Source organism: Argentina silus, assembly GCF_951799395.1.
Source record: "Argentina silus genome assembly, chromosome: 19".
Classification (NCBI taxonomy): Eukaryota; Metazoa; Chordata; class Actinopteri; order Argentiniformes; family Argentinidae; genus Argentina; species Argentina silus.
Window position 1 is genome coordinate 16,584,598 of NC_139673.1, and position 15,855 is coordinate 16,600,452.

General features: G+C 41.9%; 1 protein-coding gene across 1 annotated transcript; it reads right to left on the bottom strand.

Annotated features, from left to right (window-relative positions):
- Positions 1-345: 345 nt before the first annotated feature.
- Positions 346-15,167, bottom strand: LOC310819650 (kinesin-like protein KIFC1). Its single transcript, XM_083690972.1, has 9 exons — positions 15,075-15,167; positions 4,141-4,227; positions 2,219-2,315; positions 2,025-2,078; positions 1,896-1,934; positions 1,479-1,677; positions 1,058-1,223; positions 706-852; positions 346-537 (listed from the first exon to the last, which is right to left on the bottom strand). The coding sequence occupies exons 2-9, from the start codon at positions 4,225-4,227 to the stop codon at positions 364-366; spliced, it is 963 nt and encodes a 320-aa protein (XP_083547098.1). The 5' UTR covers positions 15,075-15,167; the 3' UTR covers positions 346-363.
- Positions 15,168-15,855: the final 688 nt, after the last annotated feature.

The window sequence follows — 15,855 nt, forward strand, 5'->3', positions numbered from 1 at the left end:
TGTGTAAGGCCTACGGAGTGAAGTATGCAAAGCACATCCACAAAAAGATGGAGTACTACTGTATCTATAATCAAGTATTGAAATGGTAAGAGTAACAATATGAAGTATAGATTGATTTACTGTTTTTGATGTATTGACTTGTTTGATTATTTTACTGTTTTACTGTTTTATTCTGTTGTTTTAACACAGAGTTGAGGGACAGAGCACTTCCTTAAAAGGGACTTAGCTTTAGCTACTTAGTTGAGCCACGTAGCTTAGCAACCGGTTTCCTGTGGGGCCTGCAGAGAGTCCTCTCGTGAACTTACTCAGAGCACGGTGTCCTCAGTCGAACTCGGACCAGTTTAATTGACAATCAGAGCGACATTAGAAGACTACACTGAAATATGCAGTGCTTTTTGCTCCCTCTTTTTTTTTTTTGCATGATTCTAACCTCCTCAGTCTTGGCCAGTGTGAGGACCTTGTTGCCGGAAGTTGTATGTGGTCAGTCTGGTTGCCTGCCTGTGGAGGGTGCACTCTGCAAAACACCCGGATGTTCCCCTGCAGAGATAAGAGTGTCGTGGGCATCTTGTTAGGGTGGGAGGTGAAATGGCTCAGCATGTTGTAGACAGAAAAGTATGCTGTAGAGAATCATCTCAGTTCCCTGAAATACAATTCTATGGGCGATGCATTGATATACCCGTTTGAGTGGGCCACAGATGGACTTGCCTTGAGTTCTTGAATTTCATTGTGCAGTCTCCTGCGCTCCATCTCTCCAGAGTGGAGCTCGTCTGTCTGGTGGGCAACAGTTTCCTCCAGGCTCCTTACCATTTCCTGGGCCTCTCTCAGGGTGGCCCCCTGCAGAGAGAGCTTGGTCTGCCAGGCAGGGAGGAGAGTAAAGTGTTCATGAGCCAAGACATGAGATATTGGAACTTGGGATTTTAGAAAACCTTACTACGCTTTTTAGCACAATGGGACTTTCTAGTTGAAAATCTAAATCTAAAAAGTCAATTTAAAATCTTACATCATAGCATTAGCAATGATTATTAGTCTGTGTTTAAATACACAAAAAGTGCTCTACCTGTGCATTGTGAAGCGCCACCTCCAGATCATCTCTCACACCCTGGACAACTTTGTGCTCCTTTTCAAGGTTGTTCAACTTCTTGTCTTGGGTGATCTTCTCGCTGGTCACCACCTCCAGCTGCTCTTGAACACCAGAGAGGGCCGCCAGCTTCACCTCATGGTGGCTGCAACACACAAACAGCCAACAAATTAGGTTTGTGAACACAACTGAAGTATGTGGACGAAAAAGAGCAGGACACCCAGTGTTCCCTTCTGGTCAAGTTAATAAGTTACATGCCTTAGCTTAAAACTAAATTGTAGTCCAGCAAATAATTCTGATCTGGCTCCCAGGAGAATAAATTGAGCCTAATTGTTTGTGGGTTTGACTCAACGTGACAGTGCCCTAGGACCTAGGTAGGCAAGCCCATTGGATTGTTTACCTGAGCTTTTGGCGAAGCACTTTTAATTCTGCGGTCATCTCCGCCTGCTTCTGCTGACTTATGTTGAAGGACTCCTTCAGCTCGCCATTCTCTTGGCTCAGTGTTTTGGTTCTGCTCTGATAGTTTTGCATCTTCCTTGTCATGTCCGCGACTTGGCCTTTAAGGTCCCATCCAGGCCGCCGTGCACCTCCAACAGTAGCTATATGCATTGAGGACAAAAAATGTCAACACATTTGTATCTTTGAATAGGAAGGAAGATTTTTTGTGAACTTGTTAGATAACTCTGCCGATTAAATACCACTTGAAATTCAAACCAAGTTGTTGTTCTGTAGTGTATTGTTACAGTAAGTGTTGAGCCATGCAAATAAAACTGATTTAATTATGGATAATTTATTAATACATGAAAACCAAGATTACCTCCTTGAGCAACAGATGCAACTGGTTTCTTCTTGACACCTGGCCAATGAGAAGACATACATAGAATATCATGGCACTTAATTTGGCTTGAATTTATTGTATTTTTCAATCTAACAAATAGTATCTTACCTCCAGAGGGCCCAGCAGCTACAGTAGCCGCTCCCATAGGTCTAGTTGTTTTGGCTAGGAGAAGACAGAAGAGTATCTAACAAAAACAATGCAACAAAAGGACATTTCCAACACATTAGAGACAGACTAAAAGATGACAGAAGCATTTCCGACCCAACAGAAACTGTCTTTGTAGTATTCCGCTGGTCACTTACCAACTACTTGCGTGGGTGGAGGGAGCCTCTTGGAGCCAATCACACTGACTGCCTGCCTCATCTTTGTGGGTTCTGGTTCTACCTTTCGTACCTTTTTCTGATGGAGAATTTCAATTTGCAAAAAGAAACATATTGGGCACAGACACATCTAACGTCGTCCACAGGCTATAGGTGGAGAAGCGACATTTACAAGAATGGGACATGTTTGCCACTACAGTCATGAGAAAAAGTTAGGACACCCCCCAAAATATTAAGTTATTCTCTTAAAAATATGGACATATCAATATGTTATCTTCTTTCTAACAATGTCTATAGATAAAGGGGATGTAATTGAACAAAAAACTATGAAAATGTAACTTTGTAATCATTTATTTAACGAAAAATTAACAATAATGCCAATTCCTATTGAGGAAAAAGTTAGGACACCCTATGCCCTAATAGCTAGTATTGCCCCCCTTGGCTGAAATAACCTCAATTAGACGTTTCTTATAACTGTCTACAGGTCTCTGACATCAATTGGGAGAAAGTTTTTCCCACTCCTCCTTGCAGAATTCTTTCAGCTGTGTGATGTTCGAGGGGTGTCTTGCATGCACAGCCAGTTTCAAATCAATCCACAGCATCTCAATAGGATTAAGATCCGGGCTTTGACTTGGCCATTCCAGAACTCTCAATTTCTTTTTCTTGAGCCATTCCTTGGTAGATTTACTGGAATGTTTTGGGTCATTGTCATGTTGCATGGTCCACATCTGCTTCAGCTTCAACTTTCGAACAGATGGTCTCACATTTTCCTCAAGCACCCTCTGATACAATACAAAATTCATAGTGGATTCTATGATGGTGAGCTGACCAGGCCCTGCTGCAGAAAAGCAGCCCCAAACCATGACATTTCCACCCCCATGCTTCACAGTTGGTATGAGGTTCTTGTTCTCAAATGCTGTCTTGGTTTTGCGCCAAACATGTCTACTCTTACTGTGCCCAAATAGTTCAACTTTGGATTCATCTGTCCAAAGCACATTGTTCCAGAAGTTCTGGTCTTTCTCTAGGTGTTCTCTGGCAAACTTTAGTCTTGCCCTGATGTTTTTTTTTGACAGCAGGGGTTTCCTCCTTGCACACCTCCCATGTAATGCAAACTTGTTCAGTCTCTTTCTTATGGTGGATGCATGTACTTTGACATCAATTGTGGCAAGAGATACCTGTAGGTCTCGTGATGACATTCTGGGATTGTTGGAGACTTCTTTAAGCATCTTTCGGTCAGCTCTTAGGCTGAACTTGCTTGGGCGGCCTGACCTGGCCATGTTGGTGGTGGTTTTAAATGTTCTCCACTTGTAAATTATTTTCCGGACAGTGGAATGGCCAATTTCGAATAGTTTGGAGATCTTTTTATATCCCTTCCCAGACTCATATGCATCTACAATTTCTCTTCTGAAGGCCTCAGAGAGCTCTTTTGATCTCGCCATGGTGATGCAACTCACTTCAACAATCAAGAGCAAACCAAACTAAATATCTGAGGTTTAAATAGGACAGGCTCCTCCAAAATCCTCTGTAACGCTGTTCTAATCATTTGCACCTGATGTGGTGATCTTTATTATAATTTTAGGCATTTTAAGTGGAACTAAATGTGGGGGTGTCCTAACTTTTTCCTCACAAGAAGATTGCATTTCTATTAATTACATTTTACCAATCATTTTTTAAATAATTTGTTTCAGTTGTATTTGTTTAGTTATATTACCTCAATTTTTCAATATTGTTCAAATGAATATCAAATGTCCATATGTTTGAATATGTTGAAGAAGACAAAGGTTTTCATAGGGTGTCCTAATTTTTTCTCATGACTGTATATATGCAGTTGGTTTATATATCAGGTCATACGATAGTTATAACTATGAAACGTACTAACAAACACATTTCTGCAAAACACACACCTGAGGAGGTTGTGGGTCACTGCTCTCACTGCTGCTGCTGGTGTTGACTCTGGAGAGGACCCGTTTGCCAGTCGACATGACACACATCTGACATACTTAAAAAAGTTAAAACGGTTTGGGCCCTCACAGCCGCCCTCACACTTCTAACATTTAGGGCGGAGACTGTGAAGGCCATTAAAAATGATAAAAAAAAACAACAGGTTAGACATTAAAAACAACAGGGAAACACATTAAAATACTTAAAAGCTACACATTACAATTCTTGTGATATGAGCTCTTCCTGCACTGCACTGGGCAGTGAAGGGTTTGGAGCCATATTCCTCCTAGGAGCTTTCTCTCTAGGAGTTGATGTTAGCCTTAAATTTAAAAAATAAGTTTGATTGGGTGAACTGGAGGGGAAGACTCTGTCCGGCTCATCCAAGGATGTTTCAAATGGCCGGTCAGCTCTTCCCCTTTTCTCCAAGTTCTCATCAACTTCCGGAGAGAATTTTGCAATTCTCTTCTTTCTTTGTGGCTGGGCCCTAGGGAGAGGGGAGCTCTCAGAACCGCTCTCACTCACTGACCCTAAAATCTCACTCATTCCTCTTTCTGCACTGTCACTTACCTCCTCACTCTCTGTTTCCTTTTCACTCTCTTCCCCGACTCCACCTTCTACCTGAGCTGGCTCCTCCCCTCCTGTCACGCCTCCCGCCTCTCCCCCAATGGCCTCTTTTGGCGGGAGATTCAAATTTTCCGGCTGCGCCCTTTTTGTTTTTTTTAAATTAACTTTTTCAACCGCTACCTCCTGTTCCTTCCTTTGCTTTTCGGCCATTTCTCTTTTATTGTTTTTCAGTTTGTTGGCAAATGATTGCGGGCAATCTCTGAAGAGGTGGTCTGAGCCTCCACAGAGATTGCACTTTCTGCCATTGGTGCATTCTGCAAAAGCATGCCCAATTTCTCTACACTTCCCACATACTATTTCTTGGCAGGCCTCTGCCAGGTGCCCATGCTTACCACACTAGCGGCATAGCTTGGGCTGACCCTGGTAGTGGATGTAGCCCCTGTTTTCACCAAGGACTATCATTGATGGCAGTTCTCTCAGGCCCTGGAAGGATTGTTCACCAAACTTGTCTTGAGTTACAGAGAAAAAGGACAACTTAAAGAGCCCTCCAACCCCTGAGAGACGAAAAGACCAACCAACGGGCCGGGCAGTAAGAACCCACATTGGACAGCAAACAGGGCCTACACACACCTAAGGTCCCTTTGCTGCCCAATTACCATGAAAAACAACTTCACTTGGTTTCCATATTAAATTGAATGCACTGTTTGTGACACCAGTGGGAGAGAATATGCAAACTAGGGACACAACTAGACTGCCACTTTTACCTACACCCATTATTGAGACTGATCTCAATATATGATCTCAAAATATGCAACACACTAGATGGCAGACACACTACACCAGTAGACCCCCTCACTTTTTTAATAGGCCTACTTATAGTAGAGGAAGAGGACAGATAGCACAGGGTCTCACATGGGACAGACAGACATTTAGGACACAAGGACCAAAACAGATTAGGAATACACAGACATACAGACAAGCTAACTCTAGACAAGAACAGAGTAGACTACCAACACACAGCAGACCTACACCTATGCTACAAACACATATGAATCACTCCTTCGCGAGACAACTAGACAGGATGCCAAATGGTGTTTCAAACTGATTCAAGTAATGCACCATAAAGAAATAATGTATAGAGCAATACAAACACACATACATACATCCACCTGGCATGGCCAGACAAGTGAAAAAGTTGACTGAACTCATTGGACCTGCAGCACCTACACATGCACAATGGATGAGCAACATTGACAACTCTCCAGACACATTATCAGAACTCACTAGACTCCTTTACACAGCCCCCCAGAGCAGTAAATGGCTTAGCACTCCAAGTAGCCATGGGTTGGGCAGAGAAACGCTATGGGGATAGACTCACTCCCATAACCAAAGCTAGAATACACACTAATGAACACCCCTTCATCCATTGAGCAGAAACCACACATACAGACAACCACCCCTACCCCCCCTCTAACTGAGGGAACACAAGAGACAGGACTAGAACCCCTCCAAAGCCCCACAACAATAGACCCCCAACCAACAAACATAGAGGTAGCCACTCTAGGGACCAACACCCAACACATTAGCCTACCACCTACATCCATCTTCACTATTGAAGATTTCCCAGCACTACCTCCACCCAAAAGAGAAACTCCCCCCCCCCCCCCAAGTTAAGTAAGGAGGGAGACTCTGCTCAGGGCGTCTCAGAAAGACAAACACACACACAGAAGTAGGGACACAGTCTACGTCCAGACACACACAAACACGACCCATTCATACACAGACACAAACAACCCCAGTAGACACACATGCACGGATAATTAACACACACATCACCTAAAGACATACACATAATTAAACAATCAGCACATACATCTACACAGACAACCTACACATACACACAGAAAAAGGATAGACAGCACCCCAACTTGGATAACAACATACTCTTCACACATACCTACAGACACACAGCAAACCCTTGCACACACACAGACAGATATTCCACCTACACAGACACAAACAGGCATACACATAGGACCAGATCTGACAACTACATTTACATTTAGCAGACGCCTTTATCCAAAGCGACTTACAACAATACATTTGTTTAAAGTAAGTGAATCATCTATCCAACAGTCATCATAAGACAAAGTAATCAATGCTCACACCAGGGGCCATTGGCAGTCGTAATGCCAATAGGCTAATTTAAAAATAAAAAAATAAATAATAATAATAATAATAATATATTTTATTAGCAGGAGAGAACTTGTACAGGGAAGTAGCAGGGGAGAAGCGGTCAACACACAGACATGCAATCTACCCAGATACATAAACAAACAATCCCAGCAAACACACACAGCTACAAACACCATCCTCTACAGATACATACACACCCACACATAAACATAGAAAACCCAAACTTAAACATACACATAAGAGCACACAGGAACAGCACATACACACAGATCGCAAACATTCACCTATACAACAAACTACACAATCATTCTGATCCCTCCTCCCCAGTCTTTCACACAAATGCAGGCAACTTCACCCGTATCTGGGCTTCTACCCCGACTTCGCCCAACACTCTAGAATATCACCTGGCCCCGGTAGGCTTCCCCCACCCGCATGTAACTCGACACCAACCTCTTCTCCCTCCCCAGAAAGAGACCGGGCAGTGAGATTGGAAACAGCCAAACACTCCCGCTCAATTTCCTCTCCCTCCCCTGAATTTCCTGTCATTAGTTTTGCTCTTCAGTTCCCCTCTCCCTCCCTCCCAAACCCTCCTAAGCTAGATATCCCCCAACAGGAACCCACGTCCAACCACAAGAGGTCACTAGCAGCACAGTTCCATCACAAACATAGTAGCCAACAGGAGCCTCCCCTAGTAAAGAAGGCCGATCCCACACATACAACCCCCACCACATTACAACAGACAAACAATGCAGTAAAGACAAATGGTATAATCTCACCTTGTCCCCTTACATTTACACGTGGCGCCAGAGAAAGAGAAAGGTCTGATAATGGGCAGTACCTAACAGGGGCAGAACCCAGGATGATACGGCCAACTGAAGGGAATCATACTATAAAAGGCCAATCTGAACCCCCAACATCTAAGGATACGGCCAGTAAAAACCCGCCTCTGACTGGCGCCACGGCACACAAACACACATCCCCCTTGTTTAAATCACCTCCCACAGAGAAGGAATTCGGCCCCATATACCATCAAGCTAGAACAGGCAAAAAGATCCAAGACTGGCAGGTGGATGGGAGAAAACCAATCTATATTTTTGGAGATTCTAATTTTAACCGAATCCCCCCCATTCACCAATCCGAATGTTCAGATAGATAGCTTTCCGGGAGCAACCTTCTACCACATCTTGAAGAAGGCTCCCACACAACCACACGAAGAAAAGGTGGTCCTCTCGGTGGGCATCAATAACAAGGAGCATGACCCAAGAGCCAGATCCAAGAAACAAGCAACCAGCATGTACAGACAGGCCAAGAGAGTTTTCCCCAACGCACTCATCCACATCCCCATCATCTAATCTTCCCCCAATCTCACCACAGAACACAAGAATAATCTCACACAGGTTAACAAATCACATCGCTACACAATTTAACACCTTGCTAGAGATCCCCAATGACATTACAGCAGACAACATACATTGGACATCAACAACAGCCAAACATATTTACAACCACTGGTGTGCACAGTTACATTTACAATAGACAATCATAGGTTGGATTCACTCACCAGCACTCACCTCTCAGCTCCAATACCCCCCTCCCCACCCTTTAGGTATAGCTAGCCAAGCATGGGAACCCAGTTCTATACCCCCCCCCCCCCCCCGTCTCTCTTTTCTTCTTCAAACTTCCTTAATCTCTCCTAGTCTTTTAAGCCGACTAAGGGACTCATCTTTATCCCTCGACCTACTAGGCAGGACCAGGAGGAGCTTCGAAGGGACATCCATTTATTCCACAGACGACTCAAACTGATAGATTACTTTGACTACAAGACTGAACACGACTACAGACCTTTTACACTTCCTTCCACCTGGGAGGCAAAACCCTCTCAGGTGGACAGATTAACAAACTGATTAATACAAAACACCACACACTACACAACTATGACCCCATTCCAGATCTACCCGATAATATTACAACTATAGAAAGGAAAGGCATTCACAAACTAAAGAATAACACATCATTATTAAGCCCGTGGACAAAGGTTCCAAAATAGTCATTTTAGATAAACATCAATACATTTTAGAAGCAAATGGACAGTTATCAAACACAAAATATTACACACACGGAGAACAGTATACAGAAACAGACTAAACTGAGACAACTGATATGCACCATATGACAAAAATTACATCACTAGAAAACAACTAGACTACCTCTTCGGACCAGATGATCCCAGATCCAGACATTTTTACTTATTACCCAAAATTCACAAAGACCCGGATGCTTGGACTGTTCCCTTTAAGGTTCCTCCAGGTAGACCCATCGTGTCAGACTGTGGTAGCGAGTCCTATAATATCGCAGAATATATTGATTACTATTTAAACCCCATCTCCACCCAACAGCCTAGCTATCTTAAAGATACATATGACTTTCTGGACAAGATTAGACCCATGGTTGTTCCCTCCCAAGCCTACATATTCACAATAAACAGACAGCTTGTATACAAACATAAATACTCAAGCAGGGATAGCAGCAATCAGAAACATTTTTAATAGATACTCATCACCCTAGGGGCACGTTCAGTGGCGTAGCACACTAAGGCGCATACAATATCATCGCAAGGTCCCTGGTTCGATTCCAGCCATTGACACAACCTGCATGTCATCCCTCCTCTCTCACCCATCCTTCCTGTCAATCTCTACTATCTCTATCCCAATAAAGCAGAAATGCTCTAAAAACATATTTAAAAAAAAAAAAAACTCATCACCCATCAATAAAAATCAAACATATCATACACAAAGTTAACTTTTTAGACACCACGGTTTACTTTAGTCCACACATAAGATTCTACTAACCAGGTATATTTTAAACCAACAGACACACATGCACTCTTACACAAACATAGCTATCACTCTAAGCATATATTCAAAGGCATTATCAAATCATAAATCATATGCCATCACAGAATATCCTCCACACATTTTCATCTACAACAGGCAATTCACATTTTATTTACAGCACTCAAACAGAGAGGTTACTCCAAATGGTTCTTACGTACAATTAAAAATACTACTTTGGCAGCTCTCTCCCCCATTCGGACCAACCACCACAGACACACGCACATACCAATTGGACTTGAGCTTAGACACTAACCCCACCCCCACTGATACCACAACCTTACTAGCCCTACATTCTCACACACACCTAACTGAACCTAAAAGCAGACACATACAATCCACACAAAAGGCTCTGCATATAAACAAACATCACTAGTAAACATAGACACATCTCCTATAGAGGCACATACAGTCAATCTACACATATGCACATACATACCCACACCTAGACCTTATTACAACAGCACACAAACCCTAACCATTCCCCTAACACAGACTCTAACTGGACTACGCAGTCTGACACCCAACCCTAACTCTAATCCTAACCCAAGCCCTTACCCTAACCTTAACCATACCCCTCTATTAGGCCCTAACCATAACTCTAACCCTGAACCATCCCGGGACACTAACTTGACTCGGACTCTCTATGCTACACCTAACCCTAACCACACCCCTCTTTCAATACCTAACCCTAACAGTGACCTGAACCTTGACACAAACTTGACTCCGACTTTCTATGCCACACCTAACTCTAACCACAACCCTCCTCAAAGCTCTAACCGACACTCTAACCCCGACCGACCCCTGACCCAGGACTCACACTCTAACACCAACCTCCTCCTAGATCTTACCCTACACGGCAGCTCTTCAACACATTCAGCCACAGAATACCCCAGTCGAACCAACCATGATCATTCCTTCAGTTACCACATTTTCACACACAAAGAAACCCCTTTGTCAAACACTCAAACAGAAGTTTGTCACCACTCAGTCATTCTCACCTTTACAGCCATATAGGATAATATCAGCCAATTGCAAAAAGACATTTTAATAAAGACATTTTAGTTAAATCACGGTTCAGTAGAGAAACCACACATTCCATCATATCACACATTAATTATTTTAAGCCAAGGACATTCATATCCAACCCACATAGCGGAACATCAGCTCCCATCAAGAACCCCTTTAACCCTAAACCATAACACTCACCCTTATCCTCACCTTAACCCCAACCCCTTTCAGCTGAACCTTACCTTGCAGATGGAGCCACAGAAAATGATCAAAGAACTTGTCTGAATTGTGCCAGTCTGATATTGTAACACCTAGACAAATTACTTACCTGTTGGGACCTGATGTCCTGAGACCTAGACAATTCTATTTGCTCCCAAAGATACACAAAGCCAAGGAGAAGTGGACGGTCCCCGGGGAGGTCCCTTGTGGTCGCCCTATTGTCAGCGATTGTAACTCGGAGTCCTCCCGTATTGCAGAATACCTGGATGCCTACATTAGCCTGTTGTCTCAGAAACACAAATCCTATGTGAAGGACACCTATGATTGTGTGCATAAATTAAAGGGAATAAGTACATCCAGTGATACATTTTTGTTCTCTATAGACATTCATTCTCTATATATGAACATCGGTACGACCCTGGGATTCGAATCCATCAGAGCTGCTTTCAATAGGTTCGCAGATCCACAAAGGCCGGACGCTATTATTTTGAAATTACTGGATTCTGGAGTCTTACACGTAATGATTTCAAGTACCCTATAAAACCATTTGTATCATATTTGCTACGCGAGTTTCCGAGACCTCTATCTATATCAACATGATCCATACTTTCCTTAAAAACGTGTTGTATATGATCTGATACATGTATGCTGCCCTCTAGTGGATTATCATTCCACTGCAGGCAGTGGAAGGTTTTCTTTTGGCCGTTTCAAAATGGCAGCTGTGATTAAATCATCCACAAACTTTTGCCAGGAAAATCTTTGCTAATTTTCAAGAAGTTACGATAAGAATAACATTTATATTGTTACTCGTTTTTTAACATAAGTATTGTCTGTATTGAAACAATGCATAATTACTTAATAATTCATTCTTTATATTACAGTTAAATCGTGTTTAAAATGTGTGTATCAAATTTGATACTGCAGGTATATAAGGTGCTTTATCCCTGAACGGTCATGTCACATTTTTGTAATGTAATCTACATCATGCCTACCTCAATACAAACACACACTATTTTGATGATTTAATTAGTCTAATTAATGACTTAAAATACATTTTGGGTATTTTCAGAATAACAATTCCTCTGAAATCATAATCGCTATGCTATATTGACCATTTTTTGTTTGATATGATATGTGTGTATTTTCAGATGTCAAAAAGAATAGAGGAAGAGAGAAAAAAAAAGTACACTGAAAAAGTCAACAACATGATAACTGATGGCAATTCAAGTGACATGGAGGAGTTAGGGGAAGATGAGGAATGGACTCCTGGACTCGTATTGGGAGATGGAGACAAAGTTCCCTGCAGTTTGTGATGTCTCGAGGTCGATTTCTGAAATTTCTGACACTGATTCACTTTCAGGACAACCTCAGAGTGTCTGATGATGCAAAGCAAGATAAACTGTGGAAGCTCAGGCCATGGTTACAAAAACTGTGAGAACAGTTTCTCTGCATACCTCCTGAAGAATGCCATGCAGTTGATGAAATTATGGTGCCATTCAAGGGAAATCTCATCTACGTGTGTACATGCCTGCAAAACCTCACAAATGGGGTTTTAAGATGTGGGGACGTGCTGGACAAAGTGGCTTTCTTTATGACTTTGATGTTTGTCAAGGTGCAGAAAATCCAGACAGAGAAAAGTCTGAAGTTGGTGTTACAGGAGAAGTTGTGCTGAAAATGACACTTCCATCAATCAACACTTCCAGCAGGAAAAAATCACAAGGTCTTTGCGGACAACTACTTTACATCAGTTTCCCTGGTACAACACCTAAAAGAGAGAGGAATCCACTACCTTGGCATGGTCCGGATGAACAGGGTGAAAGACTGCACCATGATGGATGAAAAAGAATTGAAGAAAAATGGAAGAGGATCAATGGACTTCAGAGTGAACCAGGACAACGTCATTGTAAGATGGTACGACAACAAAGCAGTTAACCTGATGTCCTCTTTTGTTGGCATTGAACCTGTGGGAAATGTGAAATGCTGGGATCGCAAATCCAAAACTCACATAATGGTTCCCAGACCAGCCATTTTTGAAACATATAACAAGTTCATGGTAGGTGTTGATCTCCTTGATATGCTGTCTGCACATTACAAGTTCAGCTTCAGATCCCGAAGATGGTACATGTACATCTGGTGGCACACTGTTACAGTGGCAGTCGTCAATGCGTGGAACCTCTACAGAAGAGACCAGAAGAAGCTAGAGCCCCAGATGAAACCCATGGCTCTGCAAAGATTTCAGGCTTTGGTTGGCACTTCTCTCATAAGTGCAGGAAAGGCCAAAATCAAGTGTGGCAGACCAGTATCCTCTCCAGAAGCGACTTCAACACCACCCCGTAAAAGGCCAAGCTGCAGTGTGCCTCTTGATATGAGAAGGGATGACATTGATCATTTTCCAACATGGGAAACCCGACAGAGATGCAAGCACTGCACCGGCAATCACATGTCTACTGAGAGAAGTGCAAGGTGCATCTTTGCCTGAACAAGGACAGAAACTGTTTTTGTGCCTACCACAAAGTGAAATAAAAAGGCTGTAAAAAGTTGTATGTTTTAAAAAAAATAAAATAATAAATGCCTGAAATGTTCGATATTTTCATATAGGGCCAAATTTGTTTTTGTATCTAACATTAACGTGAGCAAAAAGTTGCCAAAAATGCCAATGTATCAAATGTGATACAAAAAATATATCATAAACAAAATGATATGGCAAAAAAAATTGGGGAATTTTGTTAAAAGGTTTAATAAACATCTCAGTTCCAAGAAATTAGAATTTCCTTGGCTATTTTTTGATTGGTCGGGTAATAAATACTACCTTCGGATTCATGGAACAGCCATGGGAAAAATATTTGCCCCGTCCTATGCCAATCTTTATGTGTGTTCATGGGAAGAAACGGCCTTTCTAAAATGTAGTACATTACCATCTCTTTATTATCATTATTTGGACGCCATATTTGGCATTTGGGAGGGCACCATGGAAGCTTTTGAAGAGTTCCTGTCAATTTTAAACTCCCACCATCCAGCAATCACCATTACAACATTCTATTGAATTCCTGGATACACGTTTTCTTCATCCCAGATGTTGGAGGGGAAAAAACAACTGGCAACCCGAGTCTTCTTTAAGGAAACGGACAGGCACGCCCTCCTCCACAAAAGCAGCTATCATCCTAAACATACCTACGAGGGTTTAATTAAATCACAATTAATTAGATTCCACAAACTTTGTACTCACCTGGAAGATGTTGAGCAGGCTACACAAACACTGTTCACAGCCCTGAGGCCCTGTGGCTATTCGGGGAGATTCGTAAGGAAATTAAGAACAGAGGTTAAACACATCTTTAGGAATAATGGTAAATATGTGAGGAAGAGGGATGAAAGAAAGATCATACCTGTAGTAACTACTTATTCACAGTCTCTGGCAAGACTCAACTCCAATTTGAAATTTAACTTCCAGCAGGCCCAAGAAGTAAAAGGGGAATGTTGAATTGAAGGAATTTAAAATAATTTCAGCCCATAAGAGAAACAAAAACTTCAAGGACTGGCTAGTACACTCAAGCCTAAATAAAAAAAACTAAAAAGGATGATCCTGGAAACAAATCATTTCAACCAGAGGGATCAGACCTTAAAGCACAACTGTGTCACCAGTCAACAGACCTTTGCACCCCTACAACCATACAATATTATTTCATCATACCGTAAAAATAAAAACCTACAGGACATCTTGGTTGACTCAAAGTTCAGTAGGGCATCGACAAAACCCATTCCTTTCTATACTACTCACTTTAGACAGAGGAAATACATCAGTAACCCCCACAGTCACACTTCTGCCCCTATTCCAGACTCTTTCATGTTGACATCCACCAATGTAGTCTACGTTATCACATGTACACTCTGCCACAAACATTATGTAGGGGAAACAGCCGGGAGCATAGAAACAAGACTCAAACAGCACCTATACAACATTAAAAAAGGTCAATTACAAACACGCAGTCACACATTTTCAAGAACATTCCATCACTCACCTTGGGATATCTGGACTGCAGTCGAATCCTACATGGACGGTAGAGCAGCGGAGAGGAATTGAATGTAGATGGATACACCAATTACAAACAATTGCACCTGCAGGGATGAACCAAAGGTTTTAACAGCTGCAAGCACCCTATGTGGGCATTGGAATCAATAAAGTAAATACAAATCGGAACAATCTAGCCTGTTGACTTTTATGACAGTATGTTGCACATTTATTGCACATAGATTATTTCCATTATTTTATATGTGGGTGGATGTGGCTGTGTGCGTGCAAGTGTGCACGTATGTGGGGGTGTGTGTGTGTAAATATGAGTATATATTTATGTATATATGTATGTGTGTGAGAGAGTATGAGTGTGCGTATATGGGTGTGTATATATGTATATAAGTTTATCCCTCTATTTATTCCAACACATTGTCTTTTACCAACTACTATTATTAATAATATTTATACCATTCTAGTTTATAACTTTTTGAAATGATGGCACCTTTTAGAGAGAGAATATCCTTTGTTCTTTTATAATCACTGTGTGTAATCAGCATGGGTATGTGTGTGCACAAAGACCTCATATTGGTTACACTAATACACGCTTCTAATTTCTTTCGAAAAGGGAGGATTTACTATAGGCCAGTGCAACAGAGACTAAGTAGTCATTTTAAATCTATTTGGAAATATGTCCAACAGTAGTTTACCTAAAATGGAGTGTGCACACCAATAGTAGAAACCGTTACTTCACAAAACACTGCGCGAGTGCCATTTAACATGTCTTCAAT

What these genes read in the sequence shown, in the direction of transcription:
- LOC310819650 (XM_083690972.1), bottom strand. Translation starts at nt 4,227, where the DNA reads ATGTGTGTCATGTCGACTGGCAAACGGGTCCTCTCCAGAGTCAACACC. An exon ending in GTGACCCACAACCTCCTCAG is followed by an intron (nt 2,316 to 4,140) that starts GTGTGTGTTTTG and finishes ATTCTCCATCAG; the next exon opens with AAAAAGGTACGAAAGGTAGA. An exon ending in GTGCTTCGCCAAAAGCTCAG is followed by an intron (nt 1,224 to 1,478) that starts GTAAACAATCCA and finishes TGTGTGTTGCAG; the next exon opens with CCACCATGAGGTGAAGCTGG.